The 16,042-nt window shown below is 40.5% G+C and overlaps 2 protein-coding genes and 1 long non-coding RNA gene across 4 annotated transcripts; all 3 read left to right on the top strand.

Moving 5' to 3' along the window:
* Nucleotides 1-5,148: 5,148 nt before the first annotated feature.
* Nucleotides 5,149-9,947, top strand: LOC133745352 (2-(3-amino-3-carboxypropyl)histidine synthase subunit 1). 2 transcript variants are annotated; one of them, XR_009863554.1, is made up of 3 exons: nucleotides 5,149-6,576; nucleotides 7,301-7,418; nucleotides 9,368-9,947. XR_009863554.1 is itself a non-coding variant. In XM_062173410.1 (2 exons), the coding sequence occupies exon 1, from the start codon at nucleotides 5,236-5,238 to the stop codon at nucleotides 6,574-6,576; it is 1,341 nt and encodes a 446-aa protein (XP_062029394.1). In that variant the 5' UTR covers nucleotides 5,150-5,235; the 3' UTR covers nucleotides 9,368-9,947. The 2 variants fall into 2 exon arrangements, 1 of the variants encoding a protein (XP_062029394.1); XM_062173410.1 differs by lacking the exon at nucleotides 7,301-7,418 and having other exon boundaries at nucleotides 5,150-6,576.
* A 624-nt stretch (nucleotides 9,948-10,571) lies between these two features.
* Nucleotides 10,572-11,879, top strand: LOC133741968 (uncharacterized). The gene has a single exon (XM_062169669.1). It carries the CDS (start codon nucleotides 10,884-10,886, stop codon nucleotides 11,433-11,435), a length of 552 nt encoding a protein of 183 aa, XP_062025653.1. The 5' UTR covers nucleotides 10,572-10,883; the 3' UTR covers nucleotides 11,436-11,879.
* A 1,188-nt stretch (nucleotides 11,880-13,067) lies between these two features.
* On the top strand, nucleotides 13,068-15,059 carry LOC133707217 (uncharacterized). The gene is made up of 4 exons (XR_009845013.1): nucleotides 13,068-13,340; nucleotides 13,429-13,481; nucleotides 13,947-14,007; nucleotides 14,894-15,059. It is a non-coding gene; the product is annotated as an uncharacterized LOC133707217 (long non-coding RNA).
* Nucleotides 15,060-16,042: the final 983 nt, after the last annotated feature.

Here is a 16,042-nt window from a genome sequence, read left to right on the forward strand (position 1 = left end):
GACAGGTAGCGGAAGCCTTGAGAACACCACAAGTATCGGTCCGCCCATCGGACCAGCGTTAGCAAAGGTTTAGCTACCGCTGAACTTTAAACATTAACAACTGCATACTTGGTTTTTAAGAGAATAAATTGGGGAAGCATTAAGTTTTATTTATTTCTTTTGAATTACTTATTTCTTGTCCACTCACTCTAACGGTTTTCAATGCTTTTCCCTGGGCCCTTCGGTTTCAAATGCCTAGTTTGCACGCTAGATTAGTTGAGGTCGTGCGTACTTAGAGTTGAGGCATAACTGTCACTGCTTCCGTATTGTAGTATTTATCGATCCTTTACCTTTCTATTTTATTTTCTTATATACCTTGTATATTAGATTGCTCTGATAACCTAGTGGCTAAATGTTCTTAAGTTGAGACTTGTGTTTTGGTGGAGTTTGTTGTGAATCGGGAAGCAGGGTGGCTCAAGGAGAATAAGAATGGATTATTTAGAAGTGCAATTGTCTTTCTACAGGTTTTGGGTAGTCCATTTTTAGGGGAAGTTTCACCAAATTTTTTGTAGAATTTCTTCTAAGGTGGACCCCGCAAGGCCACTTCGGACGGGTCTTGTGTTAGTATAGAGTTGGCATTCTTTCTTTAACGAAACTCTACTCATTAAGAAGACCAAGTTTGAAGAAGCCCAAGTCATGAGTTTATTAAGCCCAAGTGTGATGAAGCCAAATCCCAAGACAAGATGAAGCCAAATCCCAAGACCATAATCACTTGTGGTTGTCTTGTTGTCGAAGACCAAGACCATGTTTGAAGATTAGTTTAATTGCAACTTGCTACCTCATCGTACCTTGCTGTCTTACTTCCCCATCTGAGCTTGCTGTCATGTCGAAACACCATACTTGAAGATAGAAGAAGTCTAAGCTCATGCATTGCATCCCCTTCACAAAGTCATGGGTTTTTCATGGGTTCCCTTCTTATGTCAGCCTTGATTAAGGAATTTAGGAGTTGGCTTCTAAATTTGGTTTTCCAAATTGAAATTTGGGGAATGGGTTTACATGTGCAATATGAAATTAAGGGTATGGCTTTACCTACTCCAATTGAGCTTAAGGGTTTGTTGTGTGAACTGATTTTCTTCCTCCTATATATATTTGGATACTCTGTTCATTCTCGGGTATTGAAAATACTTTTGGTTTTCAGTCCCTTTGTTTATCAAGAGTTTATCTCTTTGGTTTTCTACTTTTCAAAGTGTCTTGTTCCATGTTGAAAACAATTAGAGAAAACACAAAATGATTCACGCATTCACTTTCATCTCTTGCATCCCATGAGGTCATTTGGGTAGTGCAAGCTTCAAAGGTGAAATCTCCAAGAAGAACTTGCTGCGTTCATAGCTGAAATTTCTGAGTTGTTCACTTGTGTAAACAATTAGCAAGAAGTGATTACAACAGTCTAGTGGTTAGTCTAGAAGGGTTGCCGCAGTCAGTGCAATTTAAGTGTTGTAAACTTGTAATTTGTTTTTTCATAGTGATTTGGTTTTGGTTTTGGTCTTTCAAGAGTTAAAGGCCACACGGATGTTTTCCCTCGATAGGGTGTTTACTGCATTAACAAAAACTTGTGTTCTTTAATGATTTAGTTGGTTTGGTTGTTGTTACTTTCATTCTGTTCAATACCAGTATCAAGATTGAAACTCTATTTGCAATCCCTGAGAAATTAAACCTTGAACGGAAAAATTAGTTGTGAGCCTATTCACCCCTCCCTCTAGGCTCCTTCTAGGATCTTCATCTTGTCACAACAACTTCCCCAAAAATGGTTGTTCATGCTGCTGCCACTTTGGAAATTGAGTACAGATCCCACAATCCTGCAAATTGTCATAAAGCCCCAGTTCAGTATGGAACGATCAGATGGAGCCCCCCGCCACTAGGGATTGTCAAAATAAATTTCGATGGCTCAGTTCTGGACAACAAAAAGGCTACCGCTGGTTTTGTATTTAGAGATCACAACACAAATCCCATTTTTGCTGGCTCCAGATCGATTGGTCTCTCTTCTGTCCTCAATTCCAAGAAAATCATTGTTGAAGGGGACTCAAAGTTGATCGTGGATGCTATCAACAACAAATGCACCACTCCTTGGCGTCTCAGGAAGGACATCAGATTCCTAGCCAACCAATTTGAAGAAGTCTCTTTCATTCACATCCCCCGTGAAGGCAACTTTGTCGCAGATGCAATTGCTAATTATAGCCATTCCACATCAAACCCGACGACTTGGAAGAAGAAGCTCCCGCTTTTAGCTCTCGCAGCGTTTAATTTTGATTATTTTAGGTCTAATTGTATTAGAGGTTTCGTTTTGTAATTTTCTTTTTGCTCCTGAAAAAAAAAAAAATTAATCTTGCACTATGGCACTTTTCCTTAAGTTAATTATTACCATAGCAAGAGATTAAAGTTCCAATCATTTTGGGTTTGATAACTCATTATCTTAAATCCATGTACTACAACTTGACTGTGGCACTTAGGATGTCCCTTATGAGAAATATAGTATCGATAGAATTATAGTGTGATGCTGTCATTTATCAACTTGTCCCTTAAAGTTGTCCCTTATATACGTGAGCAACAAGACTGTATATTCTGTTTGATTTGTACCGAACAATAGCAAAGTAGTGAATGTACAGTCTTGCTCAAGTAACGGTCGACAACTTTAAGTGACTGTAAGGAACTAATGCATCTCAACTGCATGTATTGAATTTAAAAGTTGAAATTGTAACAAGTCAAAACTGTGCATTTGTTTTCAACCGTTAGATTCACTTGTTCCTCACAGTCTCTTAAACACTTTCCCTTAAGTGAGCATGTCTCGCTGAATATAGTTAATATTGTGATTTAAGAAGAATTACATTGATAATAGATTTATTTTTTGTTATAGGACTAATTTTATATGATATTAATAATTTCATAGTAACAAAAACTTTTTTCTTTCAAAATATAACGTGTAGCTAATAATGCAAAAATAAACAAAAAGGTAGTAAAGGGTAAAATTCAACCACGGTCAACCTTAGTGATGCTTGCAGCAGTTGGAGGAGTGAGAGTTGGCTTTATACTGAGGTGAATTGGATCTTGGACTTGAAGAAACTAAATTTGGATAGTGTTGTGTCTAAAGAAGGAGTATGCTTGAGATTGAGAGAGGCTTGAGCTCCATGTCGACAAGTTAGGGCTTGAGAGAACCTCAAGAATATGATGAAGTGGTTCTCGGAGTTGGAAAATAATTGCCTCGAGCAATTTGCAGAGAAGCAATAGCAAGCCAACAAAGAAACAGAATACTCAAATTCAAATTGAATTAAAAAGTTCAAAAACTATAAGCTACTCAATTCAATCAATCGTTTTAAACATAAATCATATACATCAACAATCATAAAAAAAAAAAGCGGAACAATTGGATTACATGTCGAAAACAACTTTAAGAGATGAAATCAAACCTCGATGATGAAATTCAAATTTCAAACTCAGAGAAACGAACTTCAACAATCTAGAAAATCATCGATGGAAGAAATAAAATTGGGAAGCTAGCTAAGTTAGGGTAAAATAGAGAGAGAGAGAGAGAGAGAGAGAGAGAGAGAGAGAGAGAGAGAGAGAGAGAGAGAGAGAGAGAGAGAGAGAGAGAGAGAGAGAGAGAGAGAGAGAGAGAGAGAGAGAGAGAGAGAGAGAGAGAGAGAGAGAGAGAGCGCGGCCATCAAATTTGAATATAAAGCAGTATCAACTTCACTTCACTAAAAAGAGCAAAATTGTCACCTCTGAGAAAATGAATATCAGAATCGAACGAGTTTTGAGTCTAAAATGGCCTTACGAGCACAAAAAAATAACGCGGTTTAATGAATAATTAAAACCTTAGAATAACACTTGCGCATAATTTTCTATAAATAATACTTCAGCAATTTTGCTGTTAGACAGTAAATAGTAATTCTCTTATTAATATATTTATTTAAAAATAGGAGGCCTCCGAATTTCTTGGAGAGACCTCGGTTTACGAAACCTAGGTTTCGTGTTGCTGGCGGTGGTGAAGCTTCGCTTCCCAGACCAGGCAAGGCTGCGGCGCGCTCTCGGGTGCGACGACGGTGTGGCAGAGGTGCAGAGTTTTGGTCTGGATCTTGTCTGGTTCAGCGGCGGCGGCTTGGTTCCTGGCTTGCTCCAATCGGGTCTCTGGGTTGGTGTAGATCCGGATCTGAGCAGTCGATCGTGGTGTCTTCCGGTATAGGGCTCGTCGGATTCTGGGCATAACACAACGGCGGAGCTTTGTCTTTGCAGGCTCTATTGTATCTAGCAGCTGTGTTGCTTGGACGGGTTCGGGTCCTGCAAGAACAGTGGTTTTGACGTTGATTCTCGTCGGTGGATCCGGATCGTGAGCCGATCGTTCTGCAAGTCGAGCAGTCCTGGTTTTCCGGCTTGGGTTTGAAGCTTGAGGTCACCATGACCAGGCTCCGTCGCGGTCGACCGCCGGAGGGTTGGACGGCGGTAGGGGTGGGTTGGCTACTGGGGCTAGGGCTGCTGTCTTGGCTGCTCGGGTTTGGGCTTGGGCCATTGGGCCTGGGCTCAAACTTGGGTTGCTGGGCTATACCTAGGCCAACATTATGGGCTTAGGGTTTTTTTTTAAATGCCAGTCCTAATTCAGATCATGGTTCTTCGGAATTGGTAATTATCTTGCATTTGGACTGGAGGAAGCGGCTTATGGATGAGGAACTGACTCCTATTTGTTTGCTGGGAAGTGGCTCTCTGTTGGTACCGCAATTGCGCGCCTGGCTAATGGGGATGCTAGTCAATGATTTTGCCCTCGAAGACACGGAGTTGTTCTTTGTTTATGGGTCCGCTTCCAAAGCGGGCTCAAAATCGACTTGTAATGCGTTTACATTGCTTAGATAGGAGCGTGGTAGTTACCCCGCCATTTTTCTGTCTTTAAGTGTATGTTAGACTCTGGCTTTTTAGCTGGTCATCTAATGAAATGAACGTTTGTTTCAAAAAAAAAAAAAGTAATTCTCTTATTAGATTGTTTCTTTTGAAAAACAAAAGAATTGGCCTCATTTGTAATAAAAAAGTAATTCTCTTATTAGATTGTTTCTTTTGAAAAACAAAAGAATTGGCCTCATTTGTAATTTTCCTCCTTCGTTTGGTCTATTATGAAACTGAAGCAGCTTCAAATGTATATATGATGTTTGGACCCTGCCGCTGCTCTGAAGTTTAACCAAGAGACCCAGTTTTCCGACGACCACCTCGTCGCCGATGGAGGAGGCGCAAAAACCTAGTCTCGCGCTTCTCGGCGACTCAGAACAGCGAAAGCCACAAGCGCCGAAGCGGTTCGTCCGGAGCCAAATCCCGGACTCAATACTCCACGACCCGGCTCTCAACGCCGCCATAAGCCTCCTCCCCTCCAACTACCACTTCGAAGTCCACAAATGCGTCTGGCGCGTCCGCTCCACGAACGCCTCGCGCGTCGCTCTCCAGCTGCCGGAGGGCCTCCTGATGTACTCCCTCGTCCTCTCCGATATTCTCTCCACCTTCGGAGGCGCCTCCCAGTGCTTCGTTCTCGGCGACGCCACTTACGGCGCGTGCTGCGTCGACGACCTCGCCGCCAAGGCCCTCAACGCCGACCTCCTCATTCACTTCGGCCACAGCTGCCTCGTCCCCCTCCACGTCACCTCCATCCCCTGCCTCTACGTCTTCGTCGAAATCTCCATCGACGTCGGCCGGTTAATCCAGACCGTCCATCTCAACCTCCAAAACCCTCTCCCTAAAACCCTAGTCCTCGCCGGAACAATCCAGTTCGCTTCGGCGATTCGAGCGGCCAAACCCGAGCTTGAAGCCCGGGGTTTCAAGGTCTTGGTCCCACAGTCTAAGCCCTTGTCCGCCGGCGAGGTTTTGGGGTGTACAGCCCCGAAAATCTCACGAAACCACGGCGGTGAGGACGGTGGTGACACTGTACTGGTGTTCGTGGCCGACGGCCGGTTTCATCTGGAAGCTTTTATGATAGCAAATCCAGGGGTTAAGGCGTTTCGGTACGATCCTTATATGGGGAAGCTGTTTTTGGAGGAATATGATCACAAAGGGATGAGGGAGTCGAGAAAAAGCGCAGTGTTGAGAGCCAAAGAGGCCTCCAATTGGGGCATTGTGCTTGGGACTTTAGGAAGGCAAGGGAATCCGAGGATTCTACAGAGATTGGAGAAGAAGATGAGGGAGAAGGGGTTTGATTATACTGTGGTGTTAATGTCGGAGATTAGTCCGGCGAGAATTGCTTTGTTTGAGGACTCTGTGGATGCTTGGATACAGATTGCTTGTCCTCGACTGTCCATTGATTGGGGGGATGCATTTACAAAGCCCCTTTTGAATCCTTTCGAGACTGACATTGCTCTCGGCTTCATTCCTGGTTGGTGGGAGAGGAATAAGAAAAGTGATTCGGGGTGCTGTGCTTGTGGTAATGGCAATGGGACTGCTGAAGACCTTGTAGGGGACTATCCCATGGATTACTATGCTGCGGATGGAGGGGAGTGGAACTCCTCTTATGTCAACAAGCCGACACGCCCTGTTCGCAGGGATTCCGCATTGGCAACTGCCAACATTGAATAGGTTAGCTTTGCTACACACACACACACACACTAGATAGTTAGTCTAGTTTTCAATCTCCATTGGTCAATTCCCTGTTACAAATTTAAATACAGCTTGTTTGAAGTTGCTAAAGTTTATTGTTTTACTCTTAATGTTTAGTGCTTTACGTAGACTCTATTGTTTGTTTGACCTAGAATTGATCACATATGAGCTTTGTTTTTTGAATTTTTTTTTCACTGCATTCAACAGTAATTATAGGGAAGCATAAAACTAAGAACTCTCAAACTTCAAATTTAACTTGGTGCGGTTTTCATTTTGTTTGCATTTAGTCTGATATCCAACCTTGCCTTCAGCAACAGGCTTTTCCTTGGTGTTAGCCTGTAGTTCCTTGCACGTCTGGATAGATATTGTGAATGCAAGTCTGGCAGGAAGGCCTTAGGCCTGTATTTAGTTGATAAAAGGAAAGAATTAGGAGCACATGCGTACCTATTTCTCATGTGTTTATCAACATTAGGCTTGGGGATATATAAACTTGTAAAAATGAGAAATGCGGCAATTCATTGTTCCATGAGTTAGCCTGAAAGAAAGTTACTAGTAGTTATAAGATTTCAGAAACTGCTAACTGGTCTCCTAGGAAAATTTAGGCTTTGAAGGTAACAGGGTAGATCATAGTAGTTCGTTGATTATGTGGGAGTGTCTCCTTGGAATGGGTGTGGTTGTGCTAATGGCAATGAGACTGCTGAAGACCTTGTAGGTGATTATCCCTTACTACGCTCTGGATGGGGAGAAATGGAACTCCTGTTATGCCAGCAAACCAACATGCTCTCTTCGAATGTATTCAGGATACTGCCACCACAGATTAGGTATGATTTGCATCTTGGAGAGAAAGTTAGTTTTGTATTCCATCTCTGTTGGTTCCCTCCTTGAGTTAGAAACTCACAGTCAATTTGAAGTTGTTAAATTTCATTATTTATTGTGCTTTTACCTAGAATTGAGAGCAAGTGAACTTTGTTTATGAAAAAGTTAAGTGCATCACAACATTAATTGATCAATCTCATACTTGCGAAGCATAAGCCTAAGCAACTCCTGAACTTCTAACTATAGTTCTTGTTTACTTTGCAGTTAGCCTGCCTGATATAATTCACATCCTATACTTGGACAACTGAAACAGTTAAAGTGCTGTCCTTTGGTATTTATCTGTAGCTGTCGCCCTTCTCAGGATAGAGAAGTTATTGTGAAAATATCAACTCTCGTAGGAAGGTCTTAGGTTGTATTTAGTTGACAAACTAAAAGAAGAAAGGGATCATGCTTCTTTGATGCCCATGTGATTTCCAATATGCTTCATTGACATTTAAACTTGTAGACGCTTAATTGTAGAAACAAGACATGTGACATGTCATGGTTTCTTGAGTTAGCATGAAAGCGCCAATTCAGGTTTCTTGAGTTAGCATAAAAGTGCCAATTCATTGTTCTTTGAGTTAGCATGAGAGTCGGTGATATCCTGATCCTGTAAGAGTTTTAGGAGTCCAGCAAAGCTAACTGGTCTCTGGGGAAAGTTTGGGTATTAAAGGTAATAGGGTAGATGATAACCATAGAACATATTGGTCTGTGGGAGCCAGAGATTGACTATATGATTTGAGAATGTGGGAGTGCTTCCTTGTAGTGTATGAAATTGATAGTCTGGGATAAATTAAACTTTAATGAAATGAATGAAGTGCAGCTACAAGGATTTTGGTGGAAACTACAAACCAATCTAAACATTGTGAAATAAAGAAGGGAGATAGCAGTGTCTCTGGTAGCAAATAAGAGAAGGAGAAAATAGCTCACATGCACCTCGACATATATTTTTTTTGCTGTATTGGTGTTGGTCAATAAATATAATATATGTACAGCTTCTTATGTTTACACGAACACTTTTTTTGGTATTTTTGATGTTATCAATTTTTATCCACTAAGAGGGTGCTACAGTGCATACTTTATAGCTTCTTAAGTTTAACATGATGGTGTTTCCATAAACTCAAGCTTCGTTAGCACAAGCTTCCAGTCAATTATTTTCATCACTTAGGACTTAGGGATGGGACTTGTATTTTATGACTACACCACAGTCTAGTGGTGACAGTAATGATTTGGAACAGTTACGTTGGTCACCTTGTTCCATTGATTAACACAACTTGGTTATTAAACTTGCATGTGCCTTGTGTCATGTTATCCGTATCATACTGAATGGCACCCCTAGTTTGCATAACCTGAGGACAAGGCCACCCATATAATTAGTTTATCGAATTCAACTACACCGGATGCATTGACACTTTAGAAAAGGAACCATCAAATACATTGACATTTTGAAATCAGACTTTTATCATCAATTTCTTAGCACTTGAAATCAGACTTTTATCATCAATTTCTTAGCACCCCTTATTTAAAATGGAACAGGTGTTAAACTAGTTGACACAAGTCACACAACACCTTATTTGTATGTTTCGAAATACAGAGATTTCTGTGCATTGCTGTAGCTACTTTATATTTCTTACTTTTGGAATGTACTCCATTAACAATCTTCTATGTGAAATTGGTAGGATGAGCCTATTACTAGTTGAAACTTGTATAAGATGTTACCTTGAAATACCTTCTTCCACAGCGTATGATGGTTATTTTGTTTGTCATTACATTAATGCTAAGCCTGTGCAGATGTATTTGTAATATTCATACATCTGTGTTCAAGTTTTAGTTCCGGCTTTTATGGATGTTAGCACCTATTCATCTTTTAGCATTACTAGGAAACTGATTATGTATTTTGTGCACTTTCCAACAGAATAGTGTGAGCTGATTCTGCCAAGCTTATCCAGTCAGGGACTAAGTTTCTTGGACTCGTTATAGCTATTTAAGATGACCAGAAACAATTTTCCAACTGCAGAGAAAAGTTAAGCCTGATATCTGCCTTGATTTCTTGAATATCAGTTTCCAGATAATTACCAAAACTTCAAGGACTGTTTTTCATTTTTTGGTAATTATAGTGCAAATAGTTCAGAGAGATATGAGGTTCCAATAGGCCCAAGATAGTTAAAATCGGTTTGTTTCCATTTTCTACAAGCAATGCCACAAATGACACCAAAAAGTTTTGCTCTCAGTTTTGTATAACCGGCGCATCACATGGCTATTCTGATGTGATGAGTTGAACCAATGTAATATCTCATGACATGTATTTGTAGCAAATCTTTTCTCTTTGCAATTGCCATCTCCACCAGCAACTTATTAAATTCCTCACACTGTTCCACTGTTCCAGATGGTGAGCTTGAGAAAGATGTAATGTGAAGTTGAAGAAAATTGCTTGACAGTCATCTTCCTTTCCTGCTTGGAAATTGTTGTTTATATCAATTCTATTTTTCTGGTAATCGTCTCTGTTGTCATATTTACCCAGTTACGGTTTTGCTTGATTCTCATTTATATCTCGCTTGGGACATACTGAAAGAGTTGCCATCTTAAGCAACTCTATTCGAGTATACTCTATTTTCAGTTAGCAAGGTCAATAATTCAAGATTCAAGATTCAAAACCAAGAGTAGAAATGTTCTAGGAGGCCAAAAGGTACCATCTACGGAAAGACCCGTAATCGTTTGAAAAACATAAGAACACAAGTTGAACCTCCAAAAGCTCAAATACAAGTTAGATAACTATGTTGAGTAGGAATGTGAAGATATTTCCACAATTGCGCATGGTTTTTTTTTGGCTAGAAACAAATTAATAAAAACCAACAGAACAAGAATGCAAAAGTAACTAACCCCATCTAAACCAACAGGAACAAGCTTCTTTTTTTTTTTTTTTGGCAGAGGAACAGGAACAAGCTTCTGGAACATGTAAAGAATTTGATTCCATGATAAGAGATGAGAGATTAAGAGAAGTTGCCACTTGGTTGGATTCCAAGGTTCACTGTTGGTAGTGGAGCAGCTGTAAAGACTAAAGAGTGCAAAGAAGAACAATATATATGGATTTTTTGCACTCATCAATATCTAGTCATAATGAACGAGACTCATCAAAGTCAAACAATGAATCAAAGAAAGCACAGTGGTACCTCTTCCAGCCGTCGTTACCTTCTAGATCACGAGGTAGGTCATCGTCAATTGATGGCAGACTACTTCAATCCTGGTTGTTTGTATCCCCTAGAAAAGTTTCGTAGAAAATTCCGAATGAGACGCTCTCTCTTTGATTGCATTCTCGAAGAGGTAACTAGTGCTAACAATTACTTTCAACAACTCCTCATCAAAAGGTTACCGTAGAAATGAGGATGTTGGTGTATGGCAATGCTATTGACACGCTTGATGAATACCTTTGAATGGGAGAGAGCACTTCAAGGGAGTGTTTGAAGAAATTCTGTGTCATGCGCATCTACGAAGCAGGATTTCTTAGAAAACCAACACAAGAGGACATTGACAGGCTCCTACAAAAAGGTGAGTCTCGTGGCTTTCCTGGTATGCTTGGTTCATTAGATTGTATGCATTGGGAATGGAAAAATTGTCCTAGTGGTTGGCAAGGACAATTTGTTGGCCATTACCACCATCCAACTATTGTCCTCGAGGCAGTAGCCTCATATGACACTTGGATTTGGCATGCATTCTTTGGAATACCTGGTTCCCACAATGATATATCTGTCCTGGATTGCTCTCATTTGTTTGATGAACTTGCTGAAGGTCATGGTCCTACTGTTAACTATTTTCTTAATCAAAAGCCACATACAATCAGATATTATCTTACAGATGGTATACATCCCTCATGGGGTACAATTGTGAAATCAATATCTCGGCCTCAAATTAGAAAGCTCAAGTACTTTGCTACTAAACAAGAAAAATATCGCAAGGATGTGGAGAGAGCTTTTGGGGTTCTCTAAGCTCAATTTGCTATTATAAAGGGGCTGCTCGAACTTGGCAGTTAGATTTTCTTGGCAAGATAATGAAGACGCAACATGATTGTTGAAGATGAACATTCATCAGAGGAAGTATCATTACGTGATATGCCCGAAAATAGTACGAGAAGGAATGAAGAAGATGAGTACAAATCTCTACCCGATGCTAAAGATATACATCGACTTCCAGCGGACTTAGATGTTTTCTTGGCTCGTTGCACGAGATTAGGAGTAGCCGACACCATGACGAACTCAAACAAGATCTTATTGATCATTTATGGAATCTTAGGGGCAGTCGGCCTTAAGCAGTTCTCATTTTTTTAAGTGTGTTATTGTTTCTATTGTCTTAGTTGTGTTATGTTTCTTTAAATAAAATAGGCGCCAGGACGGCCTCCTAGCTTCGAGCGGGTTTCGGTCCTCATTTTAATTATATTGTAATGAATAAATTTTAATGAATTCCATGTTTAATATTTGATGATTAACTTTTTATTTATACTAATTTGTTAGGCATTTTTCTATCTTAATTTAAGAGATATATATATATATATATATATATATATATATATATATATATATATATATATATATATATATATATTATTTGTGGGTTAACTGTTCATCGGCTTAGTAACAGTGCCGGCTCAAGCCGAGCCGGTGCTATTAAATGACTATTTTACTCTTCGTTTATTGCCTTAATTACGATGTGATCAAAAGGGTGCTGAACTGATAGAGCTGGTATTTTTTCTCTCTTCGTTCTCTGCTGAGGTCTACGCATCCGGAGGTAGTGCAATTGCTCATTCTTAGTCATTGAGCACAGTCTTCAATATAGGGGAGCTTCAGATTGCTGGGAGCTTCGATATTCTGCCGACTTTTTTCCCTTTCTTTTTGTAAGTTGCGTGAGTGCAGTGAAGGCAAGAGTTTGTGACTCATGAACAATAAACATGCAAACATTTCTGTTAGTTAGGTATTCGCTTATATTAATGGAATGTGAAAAGAATTCGATTGTTGCAAACAACAAATGGTAGAAGAATTCAATGTTCCATTAATGTGTATCATGCCAAGGAGACATGAGTGTAAAGCTCAAAAATGCTGGGAAGGCGTGAGCATAAAACTTGGGGTGCCAGGAAGGCAAGAGCGTGAAGCTCGGGGGTGCCGGGAAGGCAAGAGCATTAAAACTCGGGGATGCCATGAGGCATTAACGGATAGCTCGAAGGTGATGCCATGAGGCATGAGCATAACCGTTGCTAATTATGCTAGGCCGTATGCACGACTCCCCGAAGCCCCCAGTCAAAGAGGGTTTTTGTAACGTCCCGAACCTGAATTTACCCGTTTACTAGTCATTTGGACGGTAATCGACCTTTACTTTCATTTTTATTGTCATTTCAGCACTTTTAGTGGCCCTAAAAGTTGACTTTTTATTCGGGTCAAAATTTGAGAAAATGTTCTTCATGAAAGTTGTAGAGGACGTTAAACCGAGCGCGTGCATATGTAGTACGTAAAAATCGGAGTTCGTATACGAAAGTTATGGCCAAAATACTAAAGTTACTGTTTATGTGGTAAGCTTCTATAAATAGCCGAGTTACTATGGTAAGTTTCCATTTTCGGAAACTTACCGGACTGTCTCTCTTCTCTCTCCCCGATTCTCTCTTCCTCTCCGACCTCTTCACCTTCTTCCGGCCATAACTCCTCCATCCGGCGACGGATTTTGACGTATAAGATGTCGTTGGAAAGCTCTCTTCCTTCTCTTCATTTCTGGGTTCGTTTCGTAGCTTAATATGAACTGTGGAAGGTGAAGCAACGAGAAGAAGAGGACGGTCACTGTAGTAGTTTGTTATTTCCGGCGATATCTTCCGATTCCGGCCGTCTCCGGCCACCAAATTGGCGTCGAAGGTTCGGTTTTTGACATAGATCATTTCCCCTAAGGTCTTTCATTTCAATTTGCAGTGTAGAGGTCGAATTAACGATTTGCAATTTCTAGGGTTCTTGGAGTTTTCTGGAAATTTTTCACCGGCCAAATTGGAGCCCTTCAAGGTAAAATTGGAACTTGTTGTAGTTGTGAAACATGTTGGGTCTGTTGAGTAGGTGGTGCTGCCAAAATTTGGTGGCCATCGGAGGTGGTGGCCGCCGGCGCGTGGGGCCCACGCGCTGCCACTGTTGGTGGCGCGTGGAGGCATATAGGGCAGTGTTTTAATTTCAGTTTTTAGCCCATTAAATTGTATATATGTTGTAGAGCTTGTATGTGAAGTTTGGTGAATTATGGAGGAGTTTGGAATTATTTGTGAATTTCCGAAGTTTGAAGTTTTGTGATGGAATTGTGGGAATCCGGCCGTCGGATTTCCCTAGTTTTCATTGTGGAATATGTAAATTGAGGAATTGGTGTTGTGAAAGAGATTTGGGTGGAATTTGAGAAGTAACGGAGATAGGGATTTTTGGGTTTCGTTTAGGTTCGTATTTATTTATTCGAATTGTCGTTTACGGAAGTGTACTTGTGTACAGGACGATATATCGAGTTACCGCTTGACGAAGGAACTCGTTTTCGTGGTCGCCAACCAGTATTGTGAGTGGACTTTTGATTTTAACTTTTTAAGTGATGCATGCAATATTGTTTCGTAATTAATTATTACGTTTATTTATTGAGAATATAAATTGATTTATCTCGGTTATAATTTCATAATGATTTTGGCTCTAAGTTTTAAAAGGATATTGCGGATTTTGAAATAAAGTATGATATGCGATTTGTTAATGATTTTCGACGAATTATTTTCCGAGGTGATTTCCGGAAATTTATAATACATTTCTTTTCGTCGATATTGAGAATTTTGAATATTTTTCGAAAATGGGATTTTCGATGGAATTATATTTATCGATTATTTCTCGCCTAATGGTTTATGATTTCGAGAATATGTCGGCGTGCGGGGCCACGTCGTTGGATTATGTACTTTGTCTTGAGATATTGGGGAAGCCTTACTGATTTTCGAGTTTTCGTGTGGTTTTAAACCACCATACCTGGGTCGTCATATTTATTGCTAGCTAGCCTATTAGTACTCCTCCCTGCTTACTATGTGTTTGTGGGTGAGTAAGAGCAGAGCATGGGATGCTCCAGAGTGTGGGACACTCCGACCCGAGCCTGGGAGGCTCCCTTATTTGTATGGTGAGAACTTCTTCCCCATATTTGATTGATACCTTTAGCTAGCGGGGCTAGCTCGATTTCTTTTGACCAGCGGGGCTGGAATGTTTTCACGAATTTTCGTGTTGCGAGAAATATGTTTTATCCAGAAATATGTTTTATCCACGTTGCATGCATCAAGGTTTTTAAAAGATGAACATGTGGGAAAGTATTAAAGCTTCACTTTTATTCGAATATCTTATTTATTTATTTTTGTCCACTCACGCTAATGTTTTTCGTCTACTTTCCCCTGGGCCCTTCGGTTTCAAATGCCCAGTTTGCAGGCTAGATTAGTTGAGGTCGGGCGTACGTGGAGTCGAGGCATAGTCAACAGCATTGCTTCCGCGTACTCATTCTATTTCTATTTTCTTTGTTATCTAGTGGATTAGTATTGCTCTGATAACCTGTGGGAATAATATTATTTTATTTTATTTTTGGGTTGAGACTGGTATTTGTGAAATTGGAGTTGTGATTTGGGGAGCAGGTGGCTCCAGGAGTTTAAAGATGGTTTGTTTAGAAGTGTAATGTGTGTTGTACAGGTTTGGGTAGTCCACTTTTAGGGGTGACTCTGCTGAATTTTCGGTAGAGTTATTCTTAAGGTGGGCCCCACAGGGCCACCTCGGATTTCAGGGTGAAATCCGGGGCGGGTCCTGTCAATTTGGTATCAGAGCATTAGGTTGTTAGGTTCTGTAGACTCGTTTCTATTCTGTTACCTTATATGCTTGGTGTTGCCCAGTACCTCTCGAGTGATGGCCCGACTGCAGCGGTTCCCCATCGTGTACTCTTCGGTGCTGTGGTATTCATCAAGTGTGTAAGGTACAAAGCTAGTTGGTTTTCTTCTGGTGCTATGCCTCTTGTACGCCGACCTCTTAGGGTTTTCTTTGCGTATTTGTTTGGTTAATTGTTTTGCGCCTATCTCTGGTGATGGTAGAGTAAAACTACTTTAGAGTTTCGAGTTGTGCTACGAAATGTGATTCGAGGAAAATGTTGTGGTTGTCTTTTCCTCGATGCCAACAATTTTGTTGGGGCATGGATTAAGGTGTGAAAATCGGAGTTCGAGGTTTTGTTTGAGTGTCTGAGACGAGTGACAATAGCTTTGGGCTGCCTCTGGATGATAAAATTGTTTCGGAATCTGGATTATTGTTGAATTGAGACTAGTAGTAATTGTGGTTCTGATTTTGAACCGAGTTTCGGTAGATGTGTCATGTGATGTGATCGGTTGTTAAGTAACATTTGAAATATTATTGGGAGTTTTTGGTGATTCCTGGGGAATCTCAGTGTTGGAAACCATTTATAGAGGGAAATTGAATAAATATTCTGATTTTTCTGGCTAGATGCTGTGTTTCCTAGTGACTCTGGTCACTGATAAAGGTGAAGTATTTAAGTGGTGATTAATTCGAGAAATTGGATCGTTATGTGGTGGGAC

This window comes from Rosa rugosa, chromosome 4, assembly GCF_958449725.1.
Source record: "Rosa rugosa chromosome 4, drRosRugo1.1, whole genome shotgun sequence".
Taxonomy (NCBI): Eukaryota; Viridiplantae; Streptophyta; class Magnoliopsida; order Rosales; family Rosaceae; genus Rosa; species Rosa rugosa.